General features: G+C 44.9%; 14 protein-coding genes across 14 annotated transcripts; 7 read left to right on the top strand and 7 right to left on the bottom strand.

Annotated features, from left to right (window-relative positions):
• The first annotated feature begins 431 nt into the window (after positions 1 to 431).
• On the top strand, positions 432 to 2,009 carry V1512DRAFT_260511 (transmembrane amino acid transporter protein-domain-containing protein). Its single transcript, XM_066915877.1, has one exon. The coding sequence runs from the start codon at positions 532 to 534 to the stop codon at positions 1,975 to 1,977; it is 1,446 nt and encodes a 481-aa protein (XP_066772712.1). The 5' UTR covers positions 432 to 531; the 3' UTR covers positions 1,978 to 2,009.
• A 329-nt stretch (positions 2,010 to 2,338) lies between these two features.
• Positions 2,339 to 3,897, top strand: V1512DRAFT_260507 (phosphatidic acid phosphatase type 2/haloperoxidase). Its single transcript, XM_066915876.1, has 2 exons — positions 2,339 to 3,708; positions 3,753 to 3,897. The coding sequence occupies exons 1-2, from the start codon at positions 2,768 to 2,770 to the stop codon at positions 3,856 to 3,858; spliced, it is 1,047 nt and encodes a 348-aa protein (XP_066772711.1). The 5' UTR covers positions 2,339 to 2,767; the 3' UTR covers positions 3,859 to 3,897.
• V1512DRAFT_260506 (phosphatidic acid phosphatase type 2/haloperoxidase) lies at positions 3,898 to 5,079 on the top strand. The gene has a single exon (XM_066915875.1). The coding sequence runs from the start codon at positions 4,020 to 4,022 to the stop codon at positions 5,007 to 5,009; it is 990 nt and encodes a 329-aa protein (XP_066772710.1). The 5' UTR covers positions 3,898 to 4,019; the 3' UTR covers positions 5,010 to 5,079.
• Positions 5,010 to 5,750, bottom strand: V1512DRAFT_290320 (ubiquitin-related domain-containing protein; the record flags this gene model as incomplete). The annotated part of the gene is made up of 4 exons (XM_066918209.1): positions 5,010 to 5,091; positions 5,141 to 5,185; positions 5,237 to 5,488; positions 5,622 to 5,750. 4 exons carry the CDS (start codon positions 5,748 to 5,750, stop codon positions 5,074 to 5,076), a joined length of 444 nt encoding a protein of 147 aa, XP_066772709.1. The 3' UTR covers positions 5,010 to 5,073.
• A 452-nt stretch (positions 5,751 to 6,202) lies between these two features.
• On the top strand, positions 6,203 to 7,319 carry V1512DRAFT_260504 (uncharacterized protein). Its single transcript, XM_066915874.1, has 2 exons — positions 6,203 to 6,285; positions 6,331 to 7,319. Exons 1-2 carry the CDS (start codon positions 6,246 to 6,248, stop codon positions 6,981 to 6,983), a joined length of 693 nt encoding a protein of 230 aa, XP_066772708.1. The 5' UTR covers positions 6,203 to 6,245; the 3' UTR covers positions 6,984 to 7,319.
• V1512DRAFT_260502 (uncharacterized protein) lies at positions 7,013 to 9,392 on the bottom strand. Its single transcript, XM_066915873.1, has 3 exons — positions 7,348 to 9,392; positions 7,156 to 7,299; positions 7,013 to 7,113 (listed from the first exon to the last, which is right to left on the bottom strand). The coding sequence occupies exons 1-3, from the start codon at positions 9,346 to 9,348 to the stop codon at positions 7,072 to 7,074; spliced, it is 2,187 nt and encodes a 728-aa protein (XP_066772707.1). The 5' UTR covers positions 9,349 to 9,392; the 3' UTR covers positions 7,013 to 7,071.
• Positions 9,393 to 10,670: 1,278 nt separating this feature from the next.
• Positions 10,671 to 12,565, top strand: V1512DRAFT_260497 (FAD-binding domain-containing protein). The gene is made up of 2 exons (XM_066915872.1): positions 10,671 to 11,023; positions 11,074 to 12,565. Exons 1-2 carry the CDS (start codon positions 10,705 to 10,707, stop codon positions 12,216 to 12,218), a joined length of 1,464 nt encoding a protein of 487 aa, XP_066772706.1. The 5' UTR covers positions 10,671 to 10,704; the 3' UTR covers positions 12,219 to 12,565.
• A 339-nt stretch (positions 12,566 to 12,904) lies between these two features.
• Positions 12,905 to 14,730, bottom strand: V1512DRAFT_205353 (major facilitator superfamily domain-containing protein; the record flags this gene model as incomplete). The annotated part of the gene is made up of 2 exons (XM_066913356.1): positions 12,905 to 14,181; positions 14,229 to 14,730. The coding sequence occupies 2 exons, from the start codon at positions 14,728 to 14,730 to the stop codon at positions 12,905 to 12,907; spliced, it is 1,779 nt and encodes a 592-aa protein (XP_066772705.1).
• Positions 14,731 to 16,528: 1,798 nt separating this feature from the next.
• V1512DRAFT_246727 (uncharacterized protein) lies at positions 16,529 to 17,059 on the bottom strand (the record flags this gene model as incomplete). Its single annotated transcript, XM_066914445.1, has 1 exon — positions 16,529 to 17,059. One exon carries the CDS (start codon positions 17,057 to 17,059, stop codon positions 16,529 to 16,531), a length of 531 nt encoding a protein of 176 aa, XP_066772704.1.
• A 98-nt stretch (positions 17,060 to 17,157) lies between these two features.
• V1512DRAFT_236281 (uncharacterized protein) lies at positions 17,158 to 17,962 on the top strand. Its single transcript, XM_066914116.1, has 2 exons — positions 17,158 to 17,324; positions 17,370 to 17,962. Exons 1-2 carry the CDS (start codon positions 17,264 to 17,266, stop codon positions 17,573 to 17,575), a joined length of 267 nt encoding a protein of 88 aa, XP_066772703.1. The 5' UTR covers positions 17,158 to 17,263; the 3' UTR covers positions 17,576 to 17,962.
• V1512DRAFT_260489 (FMN-dependent dehydrogenase-domain-containing protein) lies at positions 17,613 to 19,498 on the bottom strand. Its single transcript, XM_066915871.1, has 3 exons — positions 19,229 to 19,498; positions 17,894 to 19,180; positions 17,613 to 17,845 (listed from the first exon to the last, which is right to left on the bottom strand). Exons 1-3 carry the CDS (start codon positions 19,251 to 19,253, stop codon positions 17,667 to 17,669), a joined length of 1,491 nt encoding a protein of 496 aa, XP_066772702.1. The 5' UTR covers positions 19,254 to 19,498; the 3' UTR covers positions 17,613 to 17,666.
• Positions 19,499 to 19,865: 367 nt separating this feature from the next.
• V1512DRAFT_285848 (P-loop containing nucleoside triphosphate hydrolase protein) lies at positions 19,866 to 21,211 on the bottom strand. Its single transcript, XM_066918067.1, has 4 exons — positions 21,088 to 21,211; positions 20,980 to 21,033; positions 20,513 to 20,929; positions 19,866 to 20,465 (listed from the first exon to the last, which is right to left on the bottom strand). Exons 1-4 carry the CDS (start codon positions 21,125 to 21,127, stop codon positions 20,272 to 20,274), a joined length of 705 nt encoding a protein of 234 aa, XP_066772701.1. The 5' UTR covers positions 21,128 to 21,211; the 3' UTR covers positions 19,866 to 20,271.
• A 182-nt stretch (positions 21,212 to 21,393) lies between these two features.
• Positions 21,394 to 22,568, bottom strand: V1512DRAFT_260487 (TFIIE beta subunit core domain-containing protein). The gene is made up of 3 exons (XM_066915870.1): positions 22,237 to 22,568; positions 22,112 to 22,188; positions 21,394 to 22,061 (listed from the first exon to the last, which is right to left on the bottom strand). The coding sequence occupies exons 1-3, from the start codon at positions 22,385 to 22,387 to the stop codon at positions 21,486 to 21,488; spliced, it is 804 nt and encodes a 267-aa protein (XP_066772700.1). The 5' UTR covers positions 22,388 to 22,568; the 3' UTR covers positions 21,394 to 21,485.
• Positions 22,569 to 25,572: 3,004 nt separating this feature from the next.
• On the top strand, positions 25,573 to 26,814 carry V1512DRAFT_260481 (Longin-like domain-containing protein). Its single transcript, XM_066915869.1, has 4 exons — positions 25,573 to 25,918; positions 25,992 to 26,074; positions 26,126 to 26,504; positions 26,555 to 26,814. Exons 1-4 carry the CDS (start codon positions 25,815 to 25,817, stop codon positions 26,580 to 26,582), a joined length of 594 nt encoding a protein of 197 aa, XP_066772699.1. The 5' UTR covers positions 25,573 to 25,814; the 3' UTR covers positions 26,583 to 26,814.
• Positions 26,815 to 26,931: the final 117 nt, after the last annotated feature.

The following is a 26,931-nucleotide window of genomic DNA, read 5'->3' as shown; positions in this document are numbered from 1 at the left end:
GCGTCAAACATTTTTTCTTTTTTTTCTTCTTTTCTTCTTTTTTCTTTAGTCTTCGTCTTCATCGTCTTCACCAAGTTCAAAATGCCACAGTCAAATCAAGATGATGTTGACAGTTCTACGCCTGCTCTGACAGTATCTCATCCTCGTCGTGGTTCAATTACAAGATCATTGATGTTCACTGGTGGTGTGAACTCATTAGACAGATTTGCTTCTTCTTATTCAAGAGCTCAATCATTTCTAGCTATAGATGCTACAAATACTCTGTCGGGTCAGCCGGTAGGAATTGTGTCTTCATCTAGTTTTAGAGGTCCTTCATTATCTCACCGTCCGATCGATTCAATCCCACTTTTACATCCAACTTCATCCGATGCTCGTGTTCGTGCTTCGGCTTCTAATGATCATACTTTGGCTTTTGATGATGAGTATCCTGTGAATGATAATGTGTATCATACTCCAGATCAAGGTGATTTAGACGACCCAAGTCTACTCTACGACATCGCGCCAGATCAGCCGCTCCTGTCTCCAGGGCCAATGCTGACTCTGTCTCAATCTCCAACAGGCAAAGATGCAGATCCACTCATTGGCGGCGGTCAGCGTATTGTTCTTGACCAATCTAAAGGTCGTGTTCTTGTTGTTCCTGGCAGGTCAACCGCACCTCAAACCGTTTTTAACTCGGTCAACATCCTCATTGGAATTGGACTGCTTGCTCTGCCGCTCGCATTTTCTTACTCGGGATGGCTGATTGGCATACTATTCATGTGCTGTGCCGCTGCAATTACGCTCTACACTGCCAAAACGCTCGCGTTATGTCTGGATACAGATCCAACACTTGTCACGTATGCCGACATCGCATACGCCGCGTTCGGTGCCCCAGCTAGAGTCTTGACGTCACTTTTATTCTCACTCGAGCTACTTGGTGCATGTGTCGCGCTTGTCGTGTTGTTTGCCGACTCAATCTACACTTTGCTGCCAAGCTTTCTCTCAAAGAACGCACTCAAAGTGCTTGCGTTTTTCATCTTGACCCCGCTGTCCTTCTTACCCCTTTCGATCTTGTCGTTCAGTAGCATCCTTGGAATCATGTCAACTTTTGGTCTCGTCGTCATTGTTTTCATTGACGGACTTATCAAGACGACCCAGCCTGGCTCGCTCTGGCACCCCATGCCATCGACAATCATGCCTTCAAACTGGAAAGCCGTCCCTCTCTCACTCGGGCTACTAATGGCTCCTTGGTGCGGACACTCTGTTTTTCCAAACGTGTACCGCGACATGCGACACCCGTACAAGTTTCAGCGATGTCTAAACCTGTCGTACGTGTTTACGTTCCTGGTCGACTCTGCAATGGCAGTGCTCGGATTACTCATGTTTGGAAACGAAAAAGTGACGGAAGAAATCACAAACACAATTATGGAAACCGCAGGGTATCCCCGCAGTTTGAGCGTGACCATCATTATCTTGATTGCGTTCATCCCGCTTTCAAAGACCCCACTCAACGCGCGGCCAATTATCACGACGCTCGAAGCATGGTTTGGAGTCGCTGATGCTCCTGTGCCGCTGCAATTAGTAGGCGGTGAGTCCGACAGCCTTCCATCACGCCATCAAAGCCATCAACTGTTTACTTTCCTTCGCTCCGCCGCGTTTGCTCGCGCTTTGATTTGCATCTTTACAAACCTCATCTTCGTCATCATCGCAATCTTATTCCCGTCCTTTGATCGCATCATGGCCCTCGTCGGTTCAGCCCTCGGCTTCACAATCTGCATTGTTCTCCCTCTCGTGTTCTATCTCAAGATCTTCGGCCCGAGCCGGACAAACCGCGCGTACTACATTTCTCCGTCTGGTACTACCCGACCGGCCGAGACAGTGAAGGAACTCGGCATGTTAGAAGTCGCGTTTGATGTTTTTGCAATTGTCTGTGGATTTGTGCTGGCTGTGGTTGGAGGGGTGTGGGCGTTGCTTCCTAGTAAGGTCATTTTTGGATAAATCGTTGTGTTTGCGTGTTTGCGTGTTTTGGGTTTTGGCAGTTTTTTGGATAGTCTTTTGCATTTATTTATACACAACTTTATATACAATCTTACATAATTTCATACTATGATATAGTAATGTAGCCTTCATTAGCAAACCAGTACAGTCTAGAACATGAACATAAGAACAAAATCAAGCTAACTCATAAGAAACACAATATTTCTTATATGAACAGAACAATTCAAATTGCCATACTAATTGACTTCGCAGACGATCTTTTCCAAGCAGAGCGCACAGTCCACTCATAACAGGGCAAGGGTACGGCTTCACATAAAAGCAACTTTTCACTGCTTATTTTTGTTCTTCTTCTTCATGTCAAAAACAATGTAAGCGCCCAGAGTCACGGATTGGCTGTAAATCATCAAGGTCTTTCACGTCGTCTTTGACGGCTCTGCGTGCTCACGGCAGCTTTAGATTTAGCATTCCTTTTTGTGTTTTCACCACAAGGGAAGGTTCTACTTACGCTTTGTGTGTGCTCTGATTTCTATTTGGTCAGAGTTGCCTGGTTTTGGAACGTACATTCTTTTATTAGTAGTTTTGTAGTGTTGATCTTAGTATAGTTTGAGACGCGTACGCACACGTACACATCAAAACACACGTCTCGATTTCTGTAAAATAGTATTTATTGCGCCTCACTCGACCAGGTTCAGCAACGATCATCCTCTGGCCTCAAAATGATATGAATGTCCTTGTCTCCTATTGCTTATACTTCTCATCTCACTCTTGCTCCACTGTATCCTAACTCTGTATGCCTTCTAAACTGCGAATCTGGCTGTCGTACGTGTTTGATTACGCCGTCATTGCAATCCTGCTCGGCGTATGGGCGTATTTGTCCACATTACCACCAAACTTCTCCCGTTTCTCACTCGATAATAAGTCACTACAGTACCCGATCGCAAACCCAGAAACTATATCTTACAAGACCGCGCTCATGCTCTGCGTCGTGGTCCCAATAGGTGTGATTTTCATATGGGCGCTTGTGATCGATATGGTAAGGTACAAATCTAGCACGTTCAAAGCTAGATTGTGGGAATTTAATGTCGGATTTTTAGGGCTAGCATTAAGCTTTACGCTTTCAATCGTCATCACGACGTCGCTCAAAGGTATAGTCGGCCGTCCGAGACCAGACTCGATCGCGCGTTGCCTACCCCGGCCCGGATCGCAAGACGCAGACGTTTTTGGGCTAAGCAGCGTTGCCATTTGCACGCAGACTGACATCGATGTGCTGAACGACGGATGGCGTAGCTGGCCGTCTGGCCACAGCAGTTCTGCGTTCGCCGGATTGTTCTACTTGTCGCTGTATCTTGCCGGTAAATTGTCGCTGATGGACAATAAAGGCGAAGTGTGGAAGACCGCGATTGTGATGTTTCCGACCTTGGGAGCCGGCGCAATTGCGACGTCGCGAATATTGGACCATAGACACCACGGAACCGATGTCTTCACTGGTTCGATTCTTGGCGTCGCGACGGCATGGCTCGCGTACAGACAGTATTACCCTTCGCTAGTAGACACAGGCCGACAGGGACGGGCATGGGGTATTCGGGTCTGGGGAGAAACGAAAGCGGCGACGCATGATTATGTGCCTGGCGCAGCAGCAGACAGTAACCGAGAAGATCTTGAGCTTGGTGGCATGCAGGATCAGTTCAAACCTGAATCGTCTACCGCAAATGAAAGATGCGATGAAACTGAGTATGTTTATAAGACGGGTTGAAGGTTAAGTGCTAATGAATTAGTGTGGCCGATCGAGCGCTCATCGCGCCAATGTATACGCCTACGCGGGAGACTGAACTCGAGTCAATTATTAATGACGCTGATAGTAAACAGCGTGTTGCTTTATAACAGATATCTGCATATAAAATGCCATCCCAAACAGCGATTTTATTGTAGAATTGTTTATTGTTTGTAGATTACGAGCGCGGCTCATCATTTGGGTGTCCGTCCACATTGTTTGTTAAAAGGCACACTACTGTCCATAGTCAACATCACAGCGATTAATCGCAATGGCTCGCCACTCTGCTTCGCACACGCGAATGATACTTTCGTATGTTTTTGACTACGTTATTCTTATTGCGCTTGGCGCAATCTGGGGTTACATTGCACTTCTGCCGCCCAACTTCAGCCGGTTTTCGCTCAATGACATCACACTGCAGTACCCAATTGCCGACCCCGAGACCGTGACCGACGGTGCCTTGATTGTGTACTCTGTACTTCTGCCGTCTCTGGTCATCTTGGCCTGGGGACTAGGCATTGACATGGTCCGGTACCGGTCGCCGCTGAAGGACCGGCTGTGGGAAGTCAACGTTGGGATTCTTGGGCTGGCGCTAAGTGTGACGCTTTCCAACGTGATTACGATTTCTCTGAAAGGCATTGTCGGCCGGCCGAGACCGGACTCGATTGCGCGATGCATGCCGGCGCCTGGAAGCGCGGACGCCACGCCTTACGGGTTGAGCACGATTGACATCTGCACGCAGACAGATATTATGATTCTGAATGAAGGATTCAGGTCCTGGCCGTCTGGCCACTCGAGCGCTGCATTTTCGGGTTTGTTTTACTTGGCTCTGTACCTCGCCGGCAAGTTGTCGCTGCTGGACAATAAGGGCGAGGTGTGGAAATCAATAATTGTGATGACCCCTGTCCTAGGCGCACTGTCAATTGCGGCGTCACGCATTTTGGACCACAGACATCACGGCACGGACGTCTTGACTGGTTCGCTACTTGGTGTCGCGACCTCGATCATGGCTTACAGATTATACTACCCTGCACTGTCAGACACCGTGAAGCAAGGCAAAGCGTACGCGTTCCGGGTCTGGGGCGAGATGAAAGTGTCTCCGTCGCTTGAGGCCGGTACCGCGGCGGACACTCGTGATGACGAGGAGCTGATCGGCGGGGACGCGTTCAGACGACGCGGAAATGGTCGCGGATTCACCGATGACGCTGGGCTTACTTCGTCGCAACGTCAAGACCCTTTTGCGGATGACGACAATGCGTAATGAAATATTGTCATGATATATAATTACACGTGATAAGATAGTTAATACATAAAAACTTCACTACTTAAAACGATCCACCCAGCTAAATAGTTATTAGCCTATAAATCTGAACATCATTGCAATTAACTCACCTGCTCCTGATGCACTTCCAGAGTATCACCATCCTGCATTCCTAGCTATTCTAATCAGTCTCTCTTACTCATCACAATCTGTCTAAATAAACTCACAGAATCAGGTGTATCAGACTCAGTAACCCGTTCACCGTCATACAAAAACCGCACACTCTTTCTCGCCTTTCCCTGCCGGTCGCAAAACGTATCAATCAGCTTCTTCAACGCGGTGGATTTCTTGATGCGAAAATACACCTCGTTATTGTTGTCTGTGACCTTAATGTTTAAATGATCACCGCTGCTGCCCGCGGGCGTGCCTTCGGGCTTAACCTGTGCGCTGCCTTCTGATTCTGCCATCTTTTTGGTGTGCTGGGTATTATTAAAAAAGTTTAAAGGTCTGAACCTGAAAAGTGAATGGAAAATGAAGATACAAGGCTCAATTTGGAGGTGCACTTCATCGTAGCGTATATATGAGAATGCATACGTATAATACAGCACTTACCATCACCACGCAGGTTCTTCCTTCCACGCAAAACAGCAGCAACCCTACCCTAACCTCATAAACTTGCAATACGCGTTCAATTCGAGTTCTTTGTACTCGCTGAGGAACATTCAACTTAATTCCGATCATTTCTTTTGAGTATATTTACATGTGTTCTAACCACATCTGCTGCTCAATGTCGTGTACCAATGAGCAAGCCAAAAGAGAATGTTGCATTAGGACGAAGAAGACGTGTTTGTATTTGTTGTAAAACACTGTTCCAATTTATACAATAAAATATCTCAGTGATCAAATCATAAACTAATCAGAGACGGTTCAAACAATACCAGCAAGATGTTTACCGTCCTATTTTGCAAAATCAGTAAACAAACGCGTAAACAAAAGCAAATTCAATTGCGATTTATGCTATATTTATGAAACTGTACGCATCTAGGGATTAAAAAAATATTAAATTGTATTTATGGCATAAATAAAGCAGCATGTTACAAACGAACTGTGAAAACTCCTGCAACCCTGAAACCCTGCACGACTGCAGGAATAGGGTTAAGTTCTCTTAGACGTATCTAGATTATACACAAGAGTATTGATGTATGAGACTCCATCTTAAACACTATTCGCTAAACGATGGTCTTGCTCGAAGAAATTGACACTCCAAAACAGACTGGTATGGCATTTATACCGCTTATGTAATATATACTGACAGTTTCAGCGCCTGAGCCAGTGAAACCAGAGTCTTCAGCTGAGCCTACAGTTGAATCACAAGTGAAGTCATCAGAAGACACCACTACCGCCGAACCTACAAAATTCTCACCAGAAGAAGAAGCTAAATTATTAGCAGAATCAGATTCAATCAAGCTTGAAGGCAACGCGTTATTCGCATCACTTGATTTCGACGGCGCGATCGCGAAATATAACACCGCGCTGGCAACATGTCCGGCGTATCTCGACAAACCTGTCGCGGTCCTGCACAGTAATGTGTCTGCATGCCATGCCAAGAAGCAGGAATGGACCGAGTGTGTCGAGGCGTGCACAAGGGCGCTGGCAAAAGACTCAAAGTACCTCAAGCCGCTGCTCAGACGCGCGCACGCAAACGAACAGATCGCGTCTTGGTCTAGTCTCAGCGCGGCGCAAGAAGATTACAAGCTCGCGCACGAAATCGCGCCAACACGCGAGACCGCGCTGGCGCTGGTGCGAGTCGGACCGCTGATCGAAGCCGCGCAGAAGCGCGAGACGGCGGAAATGATGGGAAAGCTTAAGGAGCTCGGGAATGGCATCTTGAAACCGTTTGGACTGAGCACTGATATGTTTAAAATGCAGCCGGACGAGAAAGGAGGATATAGTATGTCCTTTTCGAAAAATTAAGGTACGAGTGTTTTGTATATATCATGGAATCTGGCGTTTTATGGAGATGTATTTGGGTATCTTAAAGCTAGCTATCGCAAAGGTGGCATCACAATGACAGTGGTGCTTCAAGCACCTTCGTGACAGTGTTCTGTATTCTCAGTATGAGCTTACGAACTTGAAACCAACTCACCAAAACTCTCGGTCCAACACTCTGTCTTAACTCTGCCAAACGGGTTTGATGTCCGAGTTTGATAAACACAGGCAGTTTGTACTTTTTCAAGATTTCTTGCGCGGCATACCCGTTCACGCCGACCTCACGCAAAAACCTTTCCCACTACACCTCGTTAGCCCAATTCTAATACCGTCCTCTCACCTTTTAAACCGTAGTTTCAACTTCGGCAACACCCACACCACGGCCAGCGTACAGCCGAACCACCTTCGCAAACCAGGCAACCAACTCAGCACCGCGGTCGCATACGACACACACTCTACACCCCACCGTATCGCGCACGAACCGTGCTAGCGCGTCAAAATCGCTCCGGCTCTTCAGGTGCAGTTCCGGCACGACCCTGACCAAGACAAGCACTGTCTCCGTTTTTTGCCATATTTTGTTCGCTCTCGCGGCCGCAAAATTCGTTCCGTCCGGACCGATCTGCATAATTTGCGGGAACAAAAACGAAATCACACCGCACGAGCTCGAAAGCTGCACGTCGGCTTCCTCGGCACCGTAATCTCGTTCGACAAACTTGATTCCCGTAGTACAGTTCGCAAGGTCGCGATATAGACCCGAACAGGACGTCAAAAACGTTGTGTTCACAATCACGGTCGTTCCGCTTGCAAAGTCCATCACGCCGAAGTCTTGTAATGACTTTTTCTTCCCGGTTGCGGTATCAATATTACGCTGCATCGCTTGCTCGTCGCGACTCACGTCGTTGTCGGTCTCGGCTTCGTGTTCAGGCTCGTCGTTGCCTCCCGTCATGAGGCCAGATAAATGAAATGGCATCAACGGTGCCGGTATGGGCTCGTCATCTGCTTCGTCGATAAAAGATTGAAACGCGGTTGCTTTTCTTAATGCAATCAGGTCGTCAAGCGACTTCACAGAGAGACTTGCTATCAGGGGCTCCGTCGGCGGCACCTGAGATGTCTGAAGTACAGCATCGCCTTCTTCCAAACTCGATTCAGCATCATCAAGTTCCCAGTCACCGCTTCTAGACCGATTCCATTCCGGGTCTGATACCACAGTCACGATCGGTTCGTACACCCCGGGCAATGCGTCACCGGGATCCAGATACTCGTCTTTCCCCACCATGAATGGCCGCCATCTGAGTGTGCTCTCAACCGTACTCCGCCGCCACTCGTGAACGTGATTCTTGACATCTTTCAAATTTGCCGGAAATAATTTCGCAATCTTCTCTGCCCTGTCTGCTGATTTCTCTAACGGGTCTACGGTCGGAATCGCGATCCGTAGGTCGAGATCTGATTTCACCAACTGTTCCGTCTCTGCATCTTGCACCGCGAACGTTTTAAACTTCTGCATCTGCGCGGTCATGCGTCTGTCAACCCTGTCCACAGTCTGCGAGTAAGCTGTTGGACGTGCTTCTTCCAACTTGACATTACTCAACATGTCAGGCAGTCTCGGTTGCTTGCTGACTCTGAGAAGTGGACTTGAAAAATGCGTTGGTCGAACGCGTTTGCTTGAACTGGTTGATGGAGTCGCGAATTGGATTTCAGATGTGAAGGACGTAAAAGGTTCATCTAGTGACCATTTCGGACTGACAGAGTCTGCCAGTGATTCGAAGCCTGATTTCGGTTCAAAAAGTTCTTTCTCTGGAGTTTCGGGGAGTAAAGGCGACGACATTTTGTTGCGTGCCAGCTTGAGTGCTGGAAACAAAAATACTTTGTTTGTATTCACTGTTCTTTCTTTCGTAGTTTCAGTTAGAAAAGCGAGAACGTCGGCTTTGACTTGTAATTTCTCACGTAGATCTAACTGCTTCATCATCCACTCAGTTGAAAAATTTTCACAGTAATCAATAGCCATAGTACCCATATACGCAAAAGGCGCAACCCGAGATAAATACGTCGGCACCTCACTTCTAACTTCGGGTTGCTCCATCAAGCACTGTCGCAAATCAAACCTTTCATCCAACTGTACTCTGTCCCACTCTTCCTTCTGGTTGTTTGGGTTGTTGAACAAACTTACAACGTGCCGCAGAAACTCATCAGATTCAGCTAATTCGTCATCAGGGATATAGACAGGGTTAAAGCATTTAGATGGCAGAAAATTGTGAACAGGAGGTAGTTCAGATAGCAGTCGTTCGTAACGTAATAAAAGGAAATTTGTCGCAATGTGGTGTTGGCGCGCATACGTGACGAGATCTGGCATGTCGTGTGTTATAATCTGATTGCTCGCGATCGTGACGCGTCGTGGTTTACGCGTCGCGAATTACAATTTCTACTAAAGCTAAAATTTAACGGTGAGTAAAATATTAGGGTTGGGTCTATAAGTGTTTGAATGCCAGCCATTTAAAGTTAAACTTTGTCTCATAACTCCATGCAAGCCATTTGTGGGTTGTCTTTCTCATAGCTTAATTCTTCAGAAACGCGAATCAAATACAGTACTGCAAATATTATTCAAGACTTATAAACGCTTATCAATTGCTGCAACCAGTAAATTTATTAAGTTAAACTGGCCAATAGGTACGCTCGTTCAATAGCCCATAAATAAAGTTCAGGAGTCAAACTCTCAATCTGATATCAGATGGCCACTTTTTGAGTGTTCACCGTGCGTACGGTTGGCAAGAAGAATTTTATTTATTCTACTAGTTAATAGCAAGTACTGGGTCCATCTATGGCAGGGAATAATACTGCTTCAGGCATTTAATCTGAATAGTGTATGTTTTTATATAACCTGTCTGTTACGTGCTCCTGATATAAAGTAAAGAGTCAAATTCATTTTCGTAATACGCGGATTGTCTGAGCTATTTTGTTCATATAGTAGACAGTCAAAGACCATTGGAATTGACTTGGCTCTAGTACGACGAGCATTTTTAATTGCAGTAGTTTGTAACGAGCATACGCGTTGTGTATGGACGAGCAAACTTCTCGTATTGAGCTATGACTTCATGGTAAAACACACACATTCGAGTACTCGGTGCTTTAGTCTAAAGACTTTTCTACAATAAATTCATTTGCTTTAAATGATTTGACTTATTGAATAAATGTACAAAATAATTGACGTAATTCAGTAAATCGTCGCCGGAAATTGAATAGCGTCTCCTTGTTCAAGCCAGTTCTGGACCGGCCGGTGGCTGACTACTCGTCGGCCGTAATCAGATCAAGATAAAGGACAGGGTAAGGGCGAGTCACAGCGCTTAGTGACGCACGTGTGTTTACGAATCCGAGTACGAGGACCGGGTAACTAGATTATGCGGCTTAATTTAATCTGGGGCGGCGGCGCTTGGGCATCTCGACGACCTGGGCCCGGGAAACACACTGAAAATAGACAGCGCAAAAAAGAGTCTCGACCACGTCCAAAATTACTCAGAAAAAAGTACACAAAACCAAAGGCAAAAGATTTGCAGCCAATGCACGTACCGCCAATACTGATGCCACCATTCTCTGTAACATTATCAAACAGGGTAACTATCCCTGTGGTGTATCGCCATTTACTAATACCACACTACTGCTCCATCTCTTCTTCTCTTGATCTTCTATTTTTCTCTTCCACCTAACAACCATAATGGCTGCTGCTCCCCCACTCGAAGGCCGCGCGTTTTCGCGTGTGTTTGTACCAACTTACAATGCAATCATTGGATTCTTCTTCTTGGTTGCTACTGCTTCTTACTTCTACAAGTTGCACTACATGAGCAAGAGAAAGGGTGAGAAGGCTCCTTTGCTCGGTGGCCAGGCTATCCGTCCTGCGACTGGATTCACCAAGATGTACCGTATGACTCGCTCTGTTCTTCTCTACCAGCCTGCTGGAAGATATCTCGAGTCAAACGGAACTATGTTTGTTGTTGCTGCTTACCTTGGTCTTAACGCCTTTTACTCCTTCTACCGTGAGTTTTCGTCTGTTACTGTAAATGATCTGAATGTTAAAACGTATCAGGTGCAACTGATACTGCCCGTATTTTGGGCAACAGATTTGGTCTCGTCTCGGTCGTGAATCTTCCAATCATGTTCCTGCTTGGCTCCAAGACCGGTCTGCTTGTGCAGTGGACCGGCTGGTCCCACGAGGGATACAACATTCTTCACCGTCATGCCGGCCGTGTCGTTTGCTTGACTGCTATCGGCCACGTCATCTGCTTCTCGCTCGGCAAGCGTACTTTGGCCGAGCAGGTCATGCGTTCGTCTAGAATCGGTGTTGGTGGTGGTTTGACTACTCTTGCCTTCATCATCATCTTTGTCACTTCGTTCGCCCCTGCTCGTAACAAAGCCTATGAAGTTTTCTTGTACGCCCACGTCTGGTTCTTGGTCGCTGCCATCGTGCTTCTGTTCTTCCACTACGCTCGCTGCCGTCCTTACTGCGCTGCCGCCTCTGTTATCTGGCTCTGGGACAGATTCAACAGACTCAAGAACGCGCACCACGTCACCGCAGTTGCTACTGTGTTGTCTGGCAACACCGTTAAGCTTTCGCTCAACGTCAAGTCGACTGCTCGTGAGATCCACTGGCAGACCGGCCAGTACGTCTACATCACCATCTCTAAACTTGCGTCCTTCCAGGCACATCCGTTTACGATCGCGTCGCCTCCTTCTGCAGATACCCTCGACCTCGTCATCCGTGCCCGCCAGGGATTCTCCAAGTCGCTCTTCCTTGCCGAGGAGCAGGAGCACAGGGTGACTTTCCACGGTCCGTACGGCTCGCCACCCCAGTTCGATGGATTCTCCAAGGTCATCCTCCTTGCTGGTGGTGCTGGAGTCGCGTACTCGTACCCCGAGGCCGTCGAGCTTGCGAAGAATCACCCTGAAATTGACATTGACTTCTTCTGGGTCATCCCTCAGCGCGACTTTGTCAGCTGGGTCGACATGGACCCTAAGTACAACGTCGACTTCAAGGTCTGGGTCACTGCCGAACAGGGCAGACCTAACATTGACCAGTACGTTAAGGACTCGATTGCTGCTGCCAACGGACAGAAGACTGCTGTCGCTGTCTGTGGACCTGCACCCCTCGTCCGCAGCTCGCGTAACGCGTGCGCTACGCTTCTCTGGAAGGGTGTCGATGTTGAGTTTTACTCCGAGAACTTTGGATGGTAGACAGAATTTTTTTTTCTTCTATATACAAATGATGGGTTTTTCTTTGGCATAAAGAGGCGATTACTATATTTCTTCTTATTGCTTTAAGTGGGTTTTTTTATAATTTTTATTCAGGGCAGGTGGTAAATTAAAGTAGATTAGATTTTGTGCATCTGATTAGCAAAAGCGGCTTAACGTTGTTCAGTCTAGACTTTTCAATGCAAATTCTAGACCATAAAGATCATCATCACACGATGAAACATCGCTAACAAAAAAATGTGTAGCGTCTCACCATTAACTGTAATCTTTTGTTATGATTTTACCTTTGATTGTTTTACAAAACATGATAATGACGTGGTGAAGAACATAGCAATGATTACAATCGCGAGCTTAAGTATTCATTTCATCGTATGTTCTGTTTCAGCATTTCTTGCATTTCACCACCTTGAATGTGCGCTATAATGAACACTCATAGCGCACTTTTCTTTGTGCAAATTTGTCACACTCATTGCAATTGTTGACAAATATGACTTTATCAGATCCGGTGGCTCAGGGGAAACATCCAATTTGATATGTTACCCGGGCTCTCTTACTTTAAAATTTTATCTTTCGGATCTTTCGTCGTATTCAAGGTTTGTCAAACACCTTAATCACAACTCTGAAACTCTTTCCTCTTCAAATATGTAGTCACGTCTATACAAAACACTCTAATTTGCAAATCTGAAATCCAGCCGTTTGTTACCCTCATCTGTGGTTGTGTTCAAGTACTCTTCCTTCTCGGCATCAGATAGCTTCTTCCACTTATTCTCGCGATTTTTGTTACGAACTGCGTAGTACCACTGGACTACGAGGTACATGACCAAGTTGAACGCAGCAATGCCGATCAAGACTGAATTTCCACGGTGGTAGACTGGTGCATCGTCAGCACGGTAAACGTAGGACGCAATGATACCACCGAGTTGGCAAAACATGTTGTACACTGCCGCAGACACTGTCCTTGTCCGAACAGAGTTGGAATTGCGAGACGTCCAGCCGACCTGAATAGCGTGCGAAGACGGGTGCGAAAGTAGCGCAGTCGTGACAGCGTACTTGACCCATCTGCCTGTGCCGTGGCCAAAAACACGAAGGGGGATCAAAAACACGAAGACCCACAATTGAGCAGCGAAACCTGCATAACTGCGGTTGTTGAACCGCTGCGACAAGTAGGACAGCGCGAGCATGAATATCAAACTGAGAACCTGTTGAGGTAGCACCAACAATGTAGTCTCGAGCGTAGAAAATCCGAGCGAACGAAGTGTTAACGTCATATAAGTGTCAATAGGCGAGGATGGGATTTGGAACATGAGTCCAATGATGTAGATTGGCCAGAGATCGTAATCCTTGAGCGACTTCCACAGCATGCCCCAGTCGACAGACTGTCTGTTATGCATGCCACCCTTAGACGGATCGTCACGCAGCACACGGTTGACAATGATTTCCTCCTCCCGTGGAGAAAACCAGCCATTCTTACCTCTAAACCAGCTAGCAGATTTAGTCGGCGACGGCGGCATCAGCAAGCTCGACCAAAGACCAATAACAGTAGTGATGCAACCTTCAATCAAAAACAACCATCTCCAGCCCTCATACCCGAGCACGTCGCGCATGTGCAAGATTCCGAATCCCAAAAACGCGGCGCAAATCTGAGACAGAGTCATCGCGGCCCAGAAGTAAGCAAGACGGACTGGCAGCTCAACACCAGTGTAGAAGTAAGACAGGTACAAGCAGATGTCGGCAATAAATCCACCTTCAAGCGCACCGAGCAGCGCGCGGGTGACGTAAAATGATGCAATGCCGTTGAGCCAAAATTGGGAAAAAGCAACAATACTCCAGGAAACCATCTGGATGGGAATCCACACATCTGGTCCAAGTTTCTTACTGACCAATTGTGATGGAAGCTCGCTGACCAAAAAGAACACTTTGAAAATGGTGTTTCCATTGTTAAAAACTAATCGGTGAGAACCAAGCAAACGCTGCAAAATAACTAAAGTATACCATTTGTAGAAAATCCAAGATCAGTCAACATGTTGTCGGCAACAGCCTGTGAAATATTTCCACGGTCAAGTTGTAGAGCCATAAACATAATTGCGCACCACGTCATGATTCTAAAATCTATCTTTCGAACCAGCTTAATTTCATCCCGCCAGGTCCATCGCGCAAGCGGGTTAAATCTGTGCAAGTTTTCGTAGTTTGGTAGCGGCTGATACAGCTTTGCTTTCTCCGGGTCATCGTACACACTTGTCTGAGTCGCGACCGCGTCCAAGTCAACGTCCTTTGGTCCACGAACATTCCAGAATCCATATTTTTTCGGTTCGTGGGCAGCCAAGGCAGGCCAATCTTTGGGGATGTTGAGTTTGCCAGCGCGAACGCCGTGTTCTTTTCCTTCGGCTAAAGTTGTAAACGAATCGGTGTCAGACAACACAATCTCGTTCAAGTAGTGAGTCTTTTCATTGAGTCTTTCGTCTGCGGACGAGCTGTCTGCTTCCCGCTGAGCCATGTTGCTGTCGTAACTGTGTGACGAGCAAGACAAGGTATAGCATATCGAGAATCTTTATAGCCAGTTACGTGTAAATAATTTTTCAAATTGCGTAATCAGATACATCAATTGCACAAAGATATTGTATGCGCACGCCAGTTTCCACAGTTTGGCATATCCCGCTAACAGAATTATCAGGGCTAAACCAGCCAATCGATACAGTTTATCAGAATAGCTAGAGCCATCTTAGCGCACCTGTGAGGCGCTCTTGTGGCTTTGCTTAAACAAAAACAGAATCTTTGCTTTTTACGAACATGCTGGTTCAGGTCGCTGTTAATTGCGTGCCTTAAAATAAAATATAATGTTTCAATTCACAGAAATTTTTAGTATCTTATCAAGTGTATCAAAGTAATCAAGTATCAGTAAGTCACAGTCAACGTAAGAGGAATAAAATTCAAAACAGTAAATGGTGTAATCTATCGTCAGGATTTAGTAGGTGATCTGTGCCGGGGAAGTTCATATTCAGGTCCTCAGCCATACTCTTTAGCCTCTAATTTTGCCCCACAATTATGTGTGTTTAATTTAATCGGATATATCTTATAGTGTATCCGATACTTTAGAATGACACTATTAGTGTTTCATTTTTAATTGACCAATCCATCAACTGTACTAAACATGTCTTCGAAATAGTGTTCCTCGTTCGCTCGCACGCAATCCAGCTAAAGTATCACGCCGCACGTATCCGTGAGGCGCATCAAACTCAATTCTCCGCAATGTGATGGTCATGACGCGACTTTTGCTTTCACACGCGTAATTGATGACAGCGTAAAATGAGTTGCTTGCCAAAAAATAATTAGTCTTTTTTGTCTGCGAATTTTGCTGGTAAAGTTTTCTAAAGAAGTCGTGTAAGAAGGAGTTACGGGCATGGCCGGCCGAGAGCGATCAGGTATTTCCGGCCGGTTTGATTGGCAACTTGTACATAGGTTTTTTTTTGTTCAAGCAAAAGCCAAGACTTTTCGAGGTCAGTATATCATCAACCGTGCTTGTCCAGAGACAACATCGGAAAAATTCACAAGTATTCAAAAGCCGGATTACGGCACGACACTACACATGTGCCCAGCGGAAGTTAAAGGGAACCACACGTAAGTAGCCGAGTATACATATAGGATCTGAATGAGTATCGTATGTTCCCGTCGTAAAGCTTTTGTGGCGAGCCGACTTGTAATACTTATCACAAGTAAGGACAATACGTATCCTCTATGAGCCGGTAAGCAGAAACGCTTTAATAGGGTACGAAACATGAATTCTAACACTCTCGCTGGCCGAGCCTTTGCGCCTTCAATTGGCAGCCAGCGCAAGCTGTAGCATTTGCTCGAGAATTCGAGAAAAGAGCAAAAAGCTGTAATGAGACACTCAGAAAAAAATCTGATTAATAAATACGGTCAATTTCCGTCACTTTGATTTCGCCAGTGCATGCTTATACGAATGAAGCTGCAAAGTGAACTTGCGCCTCGAGCTGTAGAACGAGCTACAGCACCAGCAGAGAGGATCTGTAGTGCAAACTAGTTGACTGAATCAATGAGCTTAGATAGAGTTACTCTTCGTTGAACTGGCGCATTCTTTGAGAATAGTATGCAAGAGTAACAACAAGCAGAACAGAACAGATTTCTTTTTAAACCAGACCGTAGTTTAGAAACGATATTATCCCACGATAGTCCGTACAAATCTCAGCAAACTATTGCATAAATCATCAAGTATTTGTTCAAATCACCAAGAATTCGTTGCTTGTCATGTTTAATCCAGATGTATTGTTATCTACTTATTTACCTGCAAATCGCTCTCCCCGCTTCCGCATTTTCTCCTTATCCGTTTCGCTAAATTCTGGCTCTTTTTTCTGTACCGTCGTAGTGTCTTTCGCCTGTCCATTCCGTTGTCTTCGGTTTTGATATGGCTGGGCCTTGTCCCTCGCGCCCGACCGTCGTCGCTCAACCAGCGGTTTGTCAAGACCTTTCAACACGGTCGCGACCGCATTCTCGTCAGGACCAAATTTCTCGGCCCGCGCAATGATTTTATCGATCTCGGTCGTGTCGCCGCCGAAGCGCTTGATACGCGCGGCACTCTTCTTCAACTCGCCGATGATTCGCTCACTTTTCTGCTCCGCGGTCTCCGCTACTTCCGGTGCAGGCTTCGAGATCTCAGAAACAGGCTTTTCAACCGGAGCTGGCTCTGCTGCTGGTTTTGCCGCCGCTGGAATGACTTCTGGTGCGACAGCAGCTGCTGGAGGTTCGAACGAGGACGAGATGCTCTTGTACTCAAACTTTGGTGGCTGTTCTGTCGTTGTTTCTGCCATTGCTATTTTACGATCGTTCAATTGCTTCAAATAATCAACTTTATGATGCCAATTAACGGAATTTCTGAATGCAATTGGAAACAACAATTGCATGTGTTCTGAACAGATTCATTCGCCGTGCTCAAATGTACAACCCGGCGTTGAACTCTCCCAAGCCAAACTACGTCCATACACACATACTCTCAGCACACATAAAATAGCAGAATGCCATTGATAGTCGAACCCTCGCCAAAAGTGTGTCATTCCGAAGCTTGTGCAATTCAAAGTACGCCATTCTATAGGCTTAAGTTATCTCGGTTCTAACTAATAGACTGCCTCCAGAGGTTCAATTACAACGAACGAAGATGCACTGCAGCAATTGATGCGCTCTACGCATGCTGCAAGAAAATGTACCAGGATGACCCTGATTCAAGAGCAATCGCCTGTCCGAAACCAGATTTGCTCGAGTTGAAGCTTGAACAGCGCGCAAGAGAGACAGTAGATGCCGAATTACGGACAAGCTCCCGGCAAAAATAATTGTACATACACAATATGGGATATACAGGGATCTACATAGGAAAATTGGATGCATTATATTTCTATTTCATATTGTTACATCGTGTCATAATCACAATTTGGACTTGAACGACGGCGTGACCAGTTTATCATATGCCTGGCCAGACAGGTGGTCCACAGGTGTGCTGCTATGCTGCGCCAAACTGCCGACTTCAACAAACGACTCGTCTAGTTCGTCCATGTTGGTTGCGCCAATCAGACGCATGTTCATTTCCAACTCATCTTTCAACACTGTTTCTTGTTAGTTACAAATCGACTTGGATGTCATTAAAACCTTACATTGCATGGCCCTAACGACTCCGCTCTCACCGTATGTAGACATGGCGTACAAAAATGGACGACCAATACCAACTCCTTTAGCCCCTAGGCACAAGGCTTTCAGAATATCTGTGCCACGCCGGACACCGCCATCAATAAAAACTTCAATCTTCTTTTCCAGTCCACGAGCCTTCAGCGCCGCCATGACCTCGATCAAAACCTCAATGGCAGGACGAGCAAAATCAAGCTGACGACCACCATGGTTAGACAACAAAATAGCATCTACTCCGTACTCGGCAGCTTTGACTGCGTCCTCACCTCGCTGGATACCTTTAAGCACGATTGGCATCTTGGTGATGCTTTGAAACCATGGGATGTCTTTCCAGCTAAGAGCGGGGTCGATGAACGATGAAATGGCGCGAGCGGCTCCTTGTGACCGGTCGACAGATGAATCGTCTCCGTCTTGCACGTTTGCGGCCTGCTCATCGTACTTTGATCGCATGTCTTTCTCTCTTCTACCAAGCTGAGGCGCGTCAACTGTAATCCATAACGCCTTGCAACCACGCTTCTCAGCGTGCTGCACAATCTTCTTTGTGATGTCACGGTTCATATTGACGTACAGCTGTAACCATTGGACCTGATCTCCCTGCTTGGCGTCGACAATCTCGTCAAACGAGCACGAAGCCAAAGTTGGGATCATCTGAATAACGTTCTCCCTGTATCCGGCTCTAGTGAGAACGACTTCACCTTCTGGGTTTCCGAGCTTTCCAAGCGCTGTCGCGGTGATATAAAACGGCACAGAAGACTTCGATCCGAGCATCGTCCTCGTGAGGTCGACACTGCTGACATCGACTAAGACTTTGGGTCGAAACCAGATCCGATGGAACGCGGCATGGTTCTCACGGAGCGTGATTTCGTCGTCAGCACCAGAGGAATAGTATGCCCACGCGGTGTTACGCATGGTTTGCCGAGCAATGTCCTCGAAATCAAGCAAATTATAGCATTGTGACAACGGCGGCATCCGAGCCACACGGTCGAGTCGCTGGACCTCGGCTTCGTCTATAGTTTCGTCTACGGCTTCTTTTGGGACCGAACTCATATCGACCGTTCCGAGATGCTTTTCAGCCGGGAGGTATTTGTCTAGAGTATCAGACGGGTGAATTGGGTCAAATTCTTTTGTTGCGTCTTTTCCAGCATATTTGAGAATAATTTTCTGACCGCCAGGATGTTCGGGCAAGAATTCTGTGACATCATATGCTTTGCCGTGGACAATGACCCAGCAGCTTTCTTTTGAATTGTGTTTTGCGACTAGAACGTGTTAGTGACTAGATGGAGTTTAAGAGTTGAGGAACGTACTGTCAGCACCAGTTAATGAGACCATAATGAAGATCAGAAAAATTTTAACAAGCCAAAAACGTATACAATAATTCGGAGCTGATTATTAGTAACAGTGATGATATGAATAGTCGCAGTATATGTAGAGTAGTGGTTATGTAGTAGAAATCGTAACAGAATTTGCCCGATAAGAACGAAACAGTGGAGCGAAGTGGGGGATCTTTATTTAAATACGTCAATTTTGAGTGGACAAACTTTTTGCGGGTTGAAGAATCCGAGTTCAGGTTTAGGTTCATCAGCTGAGTCGACAAGTGGCGCTTGCGGGGTAATAGTACTACTCTGAGCCCTGAACGGGGTTAAACCGGTTCAAAGACTGATGTGTTGATCCGCTACGCCGAATCGCCGACTCACCGACATTTTGCCGATATCGATGATTTAATCTTGACAATAGTTGATTTGACAATTCGTAGTGTTTATTGTTTTTATATACGATTTTTATATATACTGTGTATACTGTGTCGGCGGAGATCACGAACTACGCCTGTACCAGTCGCACAGTCGCTACCAATAAAATGTATACACGGCAATGGACAGCAATCACTGTTCATAAATTTGCCCAAAATCGATAAAATACCACCGATAACTATAATAAATTATGGACATATCAGACAGGAAGTATAAATTCAAATCAATCATAAAATAATCTCATTATTTTTCCATCTCTTCCGACATAAAACTACACTTTCACATCCAGTCAATCCTTCCAACACTCTTCATCTTTCTCTTCTCCGTGTCCAATCAAACACAAAACCAAAATCATCTTCAACTACTCGGTTCTACTCGATTGAAAACACAAAATAACCAACGCCTTGGATGAACTTCACCGGATATGTACAAATAAATAAAAAAAAAAATAGAAATGGCGCAAAACACAAACCGACAAACAATACAATTTCGAATTAAACATCAAAGAACACAAGAAAACAAATCTGGAAATGCGAACACTCCCATGCAACACAAGCAATGCAAAACAGCAACAACCTATGCAATATAAGCCTGCTGACTCAACAACATTTTGCTTTGTCTTGCAAAATTGGCTGTTGAAGGTTCAAAACTCCGGCATGATTCAACACGTCGTCGTCTTCGTCAGACGAGAACGAGTCTGACTCGTAATGAACAGAGTTGCGTCGACTTTTCTTCAGTGTCGGCCGTCTTCCAATGATGGCTCTCGTGATACTTTCAAACACCTCCTGTACACCTAAAATCATTAGCATTTGATTACGCGTAATATGAGAACTAAGGTACCCTCGTCATCTTTTGCGCAAATCTCATGACAAGAATCACGTCCGGTCCAGTTTGGATTTCCAGGCAATTCAATGTCGCTTAATGTCTTTTCTGCATACTGTATACACTTTTCAAATGGAACCTGCCGCCTTGATGGGTCCTCTCGGACCAAGTCCAGTTTAGTTCCCACAATGTGAATGATAATGTCCGAACTCAAGTTGGACTTGAGTTCCTGCAGCCACGAGTTCATCGCATTAAACGACGCCTCGGATGTTATGTCGTAGCATAGAATACCACACGCCGCTGACCTATAATACATTGGTGCCATCGAACGGAAGCGTTCCTGTCCAGCCGTGTCCCATATTTGGAGTCTTACAACAACGCCGTCAACGACAATTTTCTTTGCCAAAAATGATGCACCAATAGTGCTTTGCTGGCCTATTTAATAATAAGAATAAAAAACACAAAAAAAAGGCCAAAACGCGTACTATCGTGAAATTTGTTATGGACGTAGCGAACCACAAGCGATGTTTTGCCTGCGCCTTGAAGTCGGGTTAGTAATCGCATAACTGAGCACTAACTACAAATGAACCCACCTTGAGCACCGAGCAAGACGACTTTTGCATCAGCAATCATGATATTTTGGACAGAGAGGTACCTCTAAGTGAGGAGAAGTTAGATGACCAGACAGTACAACGAGACGGATCTGGTATGCTAAACAAAATCGGCCCAGCTAACGGCTCAGGGATAACGGTATATTATTCAGGGGACTTCAGCTGCGGCTTATGGCTCCGTGCGCGCTGTGTCATTGCCGCGTTAAATACACCAGGATAGCTTATGGTACGGGGGCGTTTCAGTTAGACCCCTTATAATTCGTCGTCTTACACCGTGTGCACTAACAGTCTTAATCCAATACTATGATATGATAGTGAAGTACTAGTATAGAAACATCTCTCTAAATAACAAAATAACGCCAAACATGAAATATGTACATTCACCGTCGACCAAAATCCTTCAACACCCCCCGAATATGAACATTTGTAATCTTGCCCTTTCGTGGCTTCTTCTGCTTCCGTTCCTGCCCCGCCATTGCTTTCTTAATAGTGGCAGGATCAACACTTGTTGGCTTCAACCCAAGCTCCTCCAGTTTTCGAGGCAAGTCAGACGACAAAGGCAGCTGGATCTGCTCCCATGCTTCTACAAACTCTTTATCGACCCCGCCAATCTCACCGCCCATATTGGCCCACACCAGCCGCGGTGTGGCTTCCTTCTTGGTGCGCAGGACAAGAATGTCGCCGCTCCGCTCAAGATTGTCGATTGCGTCAAGACAACCCGTCCAGCCATCCTTGAGGTCCTTCACACTCAGTCCGCGAAACGTCGGTTGTCGCCGTAAATACGCGAGAAGAGTCGCTGCGGATCTAATGTTGTGCAGTGGCATGTACTCGTACGTCTTTTCCGCTTCATCATAGTTGATCCGGCTAATCAATCGTAAATTAGCCAACAACGTCGGGCCTCCCTGTCCTGACAAGTAGTTTTGCAAATCCTTCGCCGAAACTGGCTGATCTTGCTTCTAAATCACCAGTCAGCATCCAGTCATATCTCAATTACTGCTCAATGTACCTTAATAAACTCGACCGCATGATGCAACTGTGTCAGCACATGACTTCCAATACCAGTATCAGCAGGCTGCGAATAAACTATACAGTCAGTCTTATGCTCGTTCACAACCAGAACACTAGTCTTACCCGTTGCAGTCTTGATCTTCTTTTTCCGACGTTCGTCATCTGAATTCGTGTTCGAGCGATCATTAGAAATTTTGCTAATTACACGTTTTTGCAGCACTGGCTGTGCCTTCAGCCTGTTCTTGAACGCCGATAAGTCATCTGCAAGTGACATCCTGTCTGTTTGCGATTCCCTTGCGGCTAGAGACTGCTAAAGACAACGTCTATTTCTAAGAACTTTTGCATTCGCATTTCTGGCCCAGAATACAAGACTGGTACAACACCCTTCATATGTACACTAAAATGACATTCCATAACCCTAAGCCTGCATGCTCCATCTCTGGTACTCGAGTGAATTACATGTCCTGCAATATATTCTGCTTAAGCTGACGCATTCTGTGGTGTTTCATATAGTCTTTTTTCTTTGTATAAACGTTGATCTGTAATGTCTGTACTTTTGTTGCTCTTGTCTTTTCTTGCAATTCATTTAAGTCGAAGTCTTCAAAGTAAAGACAGATGAGAAGCACCAATCTTGCCCCTGGCAGTTTAGCTTATCTGAACCAATACGCGAAATTAATGAAAGGCTCTGAACAAAATGTGGTTTTAGTGAAAGAGATCTTACGCCGTGGGCCTGCTGTTGGCTATAGCCAATCAATTAAAACATGATATCTACAAACCGTATCAACATATCGGAAGCAGCCATATGCATTTAGAGCAAAGCGATATCACACATATACATGCTTTAAAGTAAGACACGCCAGTCGTTGTTTTTCATCATTGTTGCAACATATTGATCTCGCTAAACACGTTTGATTCTCTTTTAGTCTTCATTTGATCCATAAAGAATCAAGCGGTTACGCATATGTGCGTTCAGAAACTCAGCTATTGTTTAGTGGGTGGGTGGATTCATTGATACATACGATGTACATATACACAGGACTTGCGAAAGCTGTTTAAGTTATAAATGACGCATTGCAATCTTCAGTACTTCTATATTACATTTCTTGATTGGATTATTACGATCTGTAGTTGAGAAAGGACAGATTACAGTCTATACTGGAAAACCAGTAGAATTTTATGTGAGTTTTTTGTGAGTTACCTCTTGCGCTATCCACGCATGTTGATTCAGACCGCACTCTTATGACGTGTCCATCGACGGCTGTACCCCACGGATGTGAATAGCCCTTTTTCCTTCCAACCTTACTTTATTCTTTTTCCCCCATATTACAACTATTTCCAAGAAAGTATTCTCCTTAGAAAAGTGTAATTTGCCCTGTCGATGCGAAGTATATGCCGTCTGTGCTGTCGAGTTATTCTAAACTTGAAGCGATAAACCAACCAAAAGCTCAACTTATTTTCGTTAAATATCTTGCACATAACTATACAACACAGTGATTTCTCTGCTTTTAAAAACTTCTACTGTGTATTTCGGCACTTTCGAAAGGGCGTACAAGCCCAATATTTCGAGCAATCTGAGCCAAATATCGTGATCTAACGGCAAGTCGACTTCGTGGATCAACTCGGAGAACTGTGTCTAACTTAATCGACGTTTCGGACTATCACACCAAAAAAAGCGTTCATTTTCTTCATCGGTCAAGTCTGTAAATTTTCAAAACTTCTAGCTCAGTCAGGTTCTCAAGTTTGTTGAAGCTTATGTCGATGAGAAGTGCACGGTCTCGCCTATGAATATAAATATGGGCCAGGTTTGGAAATCAAGACACTACATCAGCTATTATGCAAAAAGACATTGGCAAAGCACCAGTTTGTGTAACAGGATACGGGCTTGCATGCGCATCAATGTTTTTCTGATCTTAGCACGCGCAGATAATCTATAAACTGTGCTTTCGTGTTCACCTTGCGATTAAGCCGTAGTACTCTGAGTCCTGCGCTGCCAGCACACTCAATACTCTCCACATCAAAGCTAAACTAACCGGGACAACCACCCAGTTTTATAGTAACAAGCTCATGACGAAACCGTGACCCTTCGGCCTTTATTAATGTATACCTGAACATGATCCATTGTAATGTATTCCGAGTTCGTCAATAGTTTCAAAATCAAATTTTTTAAAACAATCTAGCTACCTCTACTGACGGTGACTATGAGAGACCGCATTTAGAAAATCAAAGTGACGATTAGATCAGAGCTATAATTTAGGCTGTACGCTGTACGGAACAGCTTTCTTCCCAATTTGAAGCCGGCCCCTGAATACAAACTCTAAAATGAAAGATGGTTGAGATTGAAAGAGAACTAGCATTTAATACCTCCTGAAATTTAAAAATCATATACGTTCACTTTGTAATCACTCTACAACATTTTTACCACGTAAAATTTCACTAGTATTATCAGCAGTAACTCACGACGCAAAACAGGCAAGCAATAGTTCAAGGACAAAGTAAGAATAGACATTCGAACACTACGAGACTGACCAGTGTCGTCCCCTCTGTAAAACATCTATTTAATTTAGCCCCCTTTCATTAGTCTCTTTCACAGCAAAAGCGCAAGCGTATCTTCGGTCCCGGTCTCTAGCTGCTGTAAATCAACTTCTAAAACTTTTACCGTCTGTAACCTGCACTTGTACTCGTTTGCTCGTGCAGTATCATACTGCTCATCTAGCGCTACTTGCCTAGCAACTCTAAACTTCTCGAATATTTAAGCGCAAAACATAAATCAACTGCAATATCCGTAAGTTCGATTCATATCAGCTATAAAGTCATTAAGACTGTCGTTACACCGGGCCAAGCTTAAGTGTTAACGTCTTCATAGCTGTCCAGCACGTCGAGTATCTTATCTTCGTTCTCGTACACTTATACGCCAGCTTAATTTGATGAGGTAAAATTCGGCTCAAAAAGACATCCGATACGACGAGTGTCTTGGTCTCGTTTAATATCAATAGCATAAGTATAAAGATTATCTTGATCATTAGCTGCATCAAACCCACCATAGCTTTCCCGGATGCTTAAACCCAATGAAGAGAACTCTTAAGCCACAGCTTCAGTAAAATTGCCAGTTTAAACACATGAGACTGCATAAGACCGCCGTGTTATGAAGTCTGTCTATCTTCATAAGTGTAATGGCATAGTGCAATCATAGCTACTTCAGCGTCAGAAGAAACTCAAAGTGCGCCAATTAATTTGGCGCAAATGACCATATTCCTTGTTGACGTAAGCCTAGCTTTCTCTTCGTGTTTAAAATAGTACCATGAACTCCCTGAGAAGTGTTCTGATTTAGGCAATCCCAAATAAACGATGAGCGTACGGTACAAAGCCCTTTCCATTTTGGACATTACAATAATGCATAAGTAAACAGGTTTTGACGTTTAAATTGTATACGTCACTGAACCAAAATACAATAACAGCCTCCGCCTCAGCAAGTTCTCGATATCGCCAGGTATACTACTACGCCTTTATCTCCAGTAATCACTTCGCCCAACCTCGCCGACAAATTTACGACTCTGCTAAAGATATTGGCAGTGTTATATATTGATTGATACTTTTAATTTTATAAAAACCATATAGAGACATCGGTTTAATTGTCCTATCTATTGATCTTTGTTTCACATTTAGCGATTTGATACAGTGACCATACAATATTTATATACACCATGAAGCTATTTTACATTGGAGTTTTTAGAAATTCGACGAAGCCATGCAGAGAATTATGTTCTGCAAAAGAACTAAGCAATTTCAGCTTTTTTGAAAGGAAAAGGTATGGATATAGTTTCAAAGACGATCGACATTAGTCTCAAGTTGTTGATACGGAAACACTAACAGCTTTCTAGCGTGGGAGAATTTATGACTTTCTTCAGTAGTACAGTGGCAGAGCGCACAGCACCAAGTCAGCGACAAAGTGTTGAAGAAAATGGTATGTAGATGATAGTAATGTATTAAAGTAGTGTACAGCTGACCGAGTCAGAATATATCGCCCATACATATGCCCGAGCTGACGGTATCGCTGGTGTGATTGTGGCTGATAAAGAATATCCAATTCGTGTAGCATATAGTCTGCTCAACAAAATACTGGACCAGTTCCTTAGCCAGTTTCCTCGAAATCAGTGGTCGGCAGGCGAAGTAACGCTGCAATTCCCTGAGCTTGAAGCTTCGTTGATCAAGTATCAGAACCCAACTCAAGCTGATAATATTATGCGAGTCCAGCAAGAATTGGACGAGACTAAAATTGTACTGCACAAGGCCATTGAGTCCGTCCTCCAGCGAGGCGAGCAGCTTGACGCATTGGTCGCAAAGTCATCTGCTTTGTCCACAACTTCAAAGATGTTTTATAAAGAAGCAAAGAAGTATGTCGCGTATACGTGCATCCAAACTGATCTTAACTAATGTTTTCTAGGACAAACTCATGTTGTATCATTGCTTAAGAGTCGTGAAATTCTCTATGCATCGTGCTGTCACTCACAAGAACAAGTTCTTCAGAATTTAATTCGAGTTGCCAACACAGAAGACCAGATGTACTTTTTTCTATAATTGATATCTATTATTTTGAATGGTTCAGCTCTGCTCTTGTATTTTATTGTATTACAGCTGTTGTTAATCGTCCTCGTTCAATTTTGAGCCGAATATTATTCCAATTAATGTGTGTGTTTATTTTGATCCTTGCCTTGGTATGTCGACGATCATGCCATATGTAGATCATTTGTATCATGTAACTTGACCTTGGTCAGTTGCCCCTGAATTTACAAACTTCACGGCTGTAAATTACACAAAAAA

Source organism: Lipomyces arxii (genome assembly GCF_038497795.1).
Source record: "Lipomyces arxii strain Phaff 12-163 unplaced genomic scaffold V1512scaffold_4, whole genome shotgun sequence".
In the NCBI taxonomy this organism is placed as follows: domain Eukaryota; kingdom Fungi; phylum Ascomycota; class Lipomycetes; order Lipomycetales; family Lipomycetaceae; genus Lipomyces; species Lipomyces arxii.
Note: the sequence above shows the minus strand (reverse complement) of the source record. Positions and strands in the feature narration are given on the sequence as shown.

Bases quoted from the DNA above. Each gene is read 5' to 3' on its own strand.
- V1512DRAFT_260487 (XM_066915870.1), bottom strand. From the start codon at position 22,387: ATGTCACTTGCAGATGACTTATCGGCGTTCAAGAACAGGCTGAAGGCA. The intron at 22,189-22,236 runs GTAAGACTAGTG...CTGACTGTATAG, and splicing joins GAAGATCAAGACTGCAACGG to TTTATTCGCAGCCTGCTGAT. The intron at 22,062-22,111 runs GTACATTGAGCA...CTGGTGATTTAG, and splicing joins ATGCGGTCGAGTTTATTAAG to AAGCAAGATCAGCCAGTTTC.
- V1512DRAFT_260481 (XM_066915869.1), top strand. From the start codon at position 25,815: ATGAAGCTATTTTACATTGGAGTTTTTAGAAATTCGACGAAGCCATGC. The intron at 25,919-25,991 runs GTATGGATATAG...ACAGCTTTCTAG, and splicing joins AGCTTTTTTGAAAGGAAAAG to CGTGGGAGAATTTATGACTT. The intron at 26,505-26,554 runs GTATGTCGCGTA...AATGTTTTCTAG, and splicing joins TTTTATAAAGAAGCAAAGAA to GACAAACTCATGTTGTATCA.
- V1512DRAFT_260489 (XM_066915871.1), bottom strand. From the start codon at position 19,253: ATGGTCTCATTAACTGGTGCTGACA. The intron at 19,181-19,228 runs GTACGTTCCTCA...AACACGTTCTAG, and splicing joins CTCATTAACTGGTGCTGACA to TCGCAAAACACAATTCAAAA. The intron at 17,846-17,893 runs GTAAGGTTTTAA...AACAAGAAACAG, and splicing joins AGTCGTTAGGGCCATGCAAT to TGTTGAAAGATGAGTTGGAA.
- V1512DRAFT_260506 (XM_066915875.1), top strand. From the start codon at position 4,020: ATGGCTCGCCACTCTGCTTCGCACACGCGAATGATACTTTCGTATGTT.
- V1512DRAFT_236281 (XM_066914116.1), top strand. From the start codon at position 17,264: ATGCCATTGATAGTCGAACCCTCGCCAAAAGTGTGTCATTCCGAAGCT. The intron at 17,325-17,369 runs GTACGCCATTCT...TCTAACTAATAG, and splicing joins CGAAGCTTGTGCAATTCAAA to ACTGCCTCCAGAGGTTCAAT.
- V1512DRAFT_260502 (XM_066915873.1), bottom strand. From the start codon at position 9,348: ATGCCAGATCTCGTCACGTATGCGCGCCAACACCACATTGCGACAAAT. The intron at 7,300-7,347 runs GTTTAAAAGGTG...AACGAGGTGTAG, and splicing joins TTGCCGAAGTTGAAACTACG to TGGGAAAGGTTTTTGCGTGA. The intron at 7,114-7,155 runs GTGAGTTGGTTT...CTGAGAATACAG, and splicing joins GTGTTGGACCGAGAGTTTTG to AACACTGTCACGAAGGTGCT.
- V1512DRAFT_260497 (XM_066915872.1), top strand. From the start codon at position 10,705: ATGGCTGCTGCTCCCCCACTCGAAGGCCGCGCGTTTTCGCGTGTGTTT. The intron at 11,024-11,073 runs GTGAGTTTTCGT...AAAACGTATCAG, and splicing joins CGCCTTTTACTCCTTCTACC to GTGCAACTGATACTGCCCGT.
- V1512DRAFT_285848 (XM_066918067.1), bottom strand. From the start codon at position 21,127: ATGATTGCTGATGCAAAAGTCGTCTTGCTCGGTGCTCAAG. The intron at 21,034-21,087 runs GTGGGTTCATTT...CCCGACTTCAAG, and splicing joins CGTCTTGCTCGGTGCTCAAG to GCGCAGGCAAAACATCGCTT. The intron at 20,930-20,979 runs GTACGCGTTTTG...ATTATTAAATAG, and splicing joins CCATAACAAATTTCACGATA to GCCAGCAAAGCACTATTGGT.
- V1512DRAFT_260507 (XM_066915876.1), top strand. From the start codon at position 2,768: ATGCCTTCTAAACTGCGAATCTGGCTGTCGTACGTGTTTGATTACGCC. The intron at 3,709-3,752 runs GTATGTTTATAA...CTAATGAATTAG, and splicing joins GAAAGATGCGATGAAACTGA to TGTGGCCGATCGAGCGCTCA.
- V1512DRAFT_260504 (XM_066915874.1), top strand. From the start codon at position 6,246: ATGGTCTTGCTCGAAGAAATTGACACTCCAAAACAGACTG. The intron at 6,286-6,330 runs GTATGGCATTTA...TGACAGTTTCAG, and splicing joins TGACACTCCAAAACAGACTG to CGCCTGAGCCAGTGAAACCA.
- V1512DRAFT_260511 (XM_066915877.1), top strand. From the start codon at position 532: ATGCTGACTCTGTCTCAATCTCCAACAGGCAAAGATGCAGATCCACTC.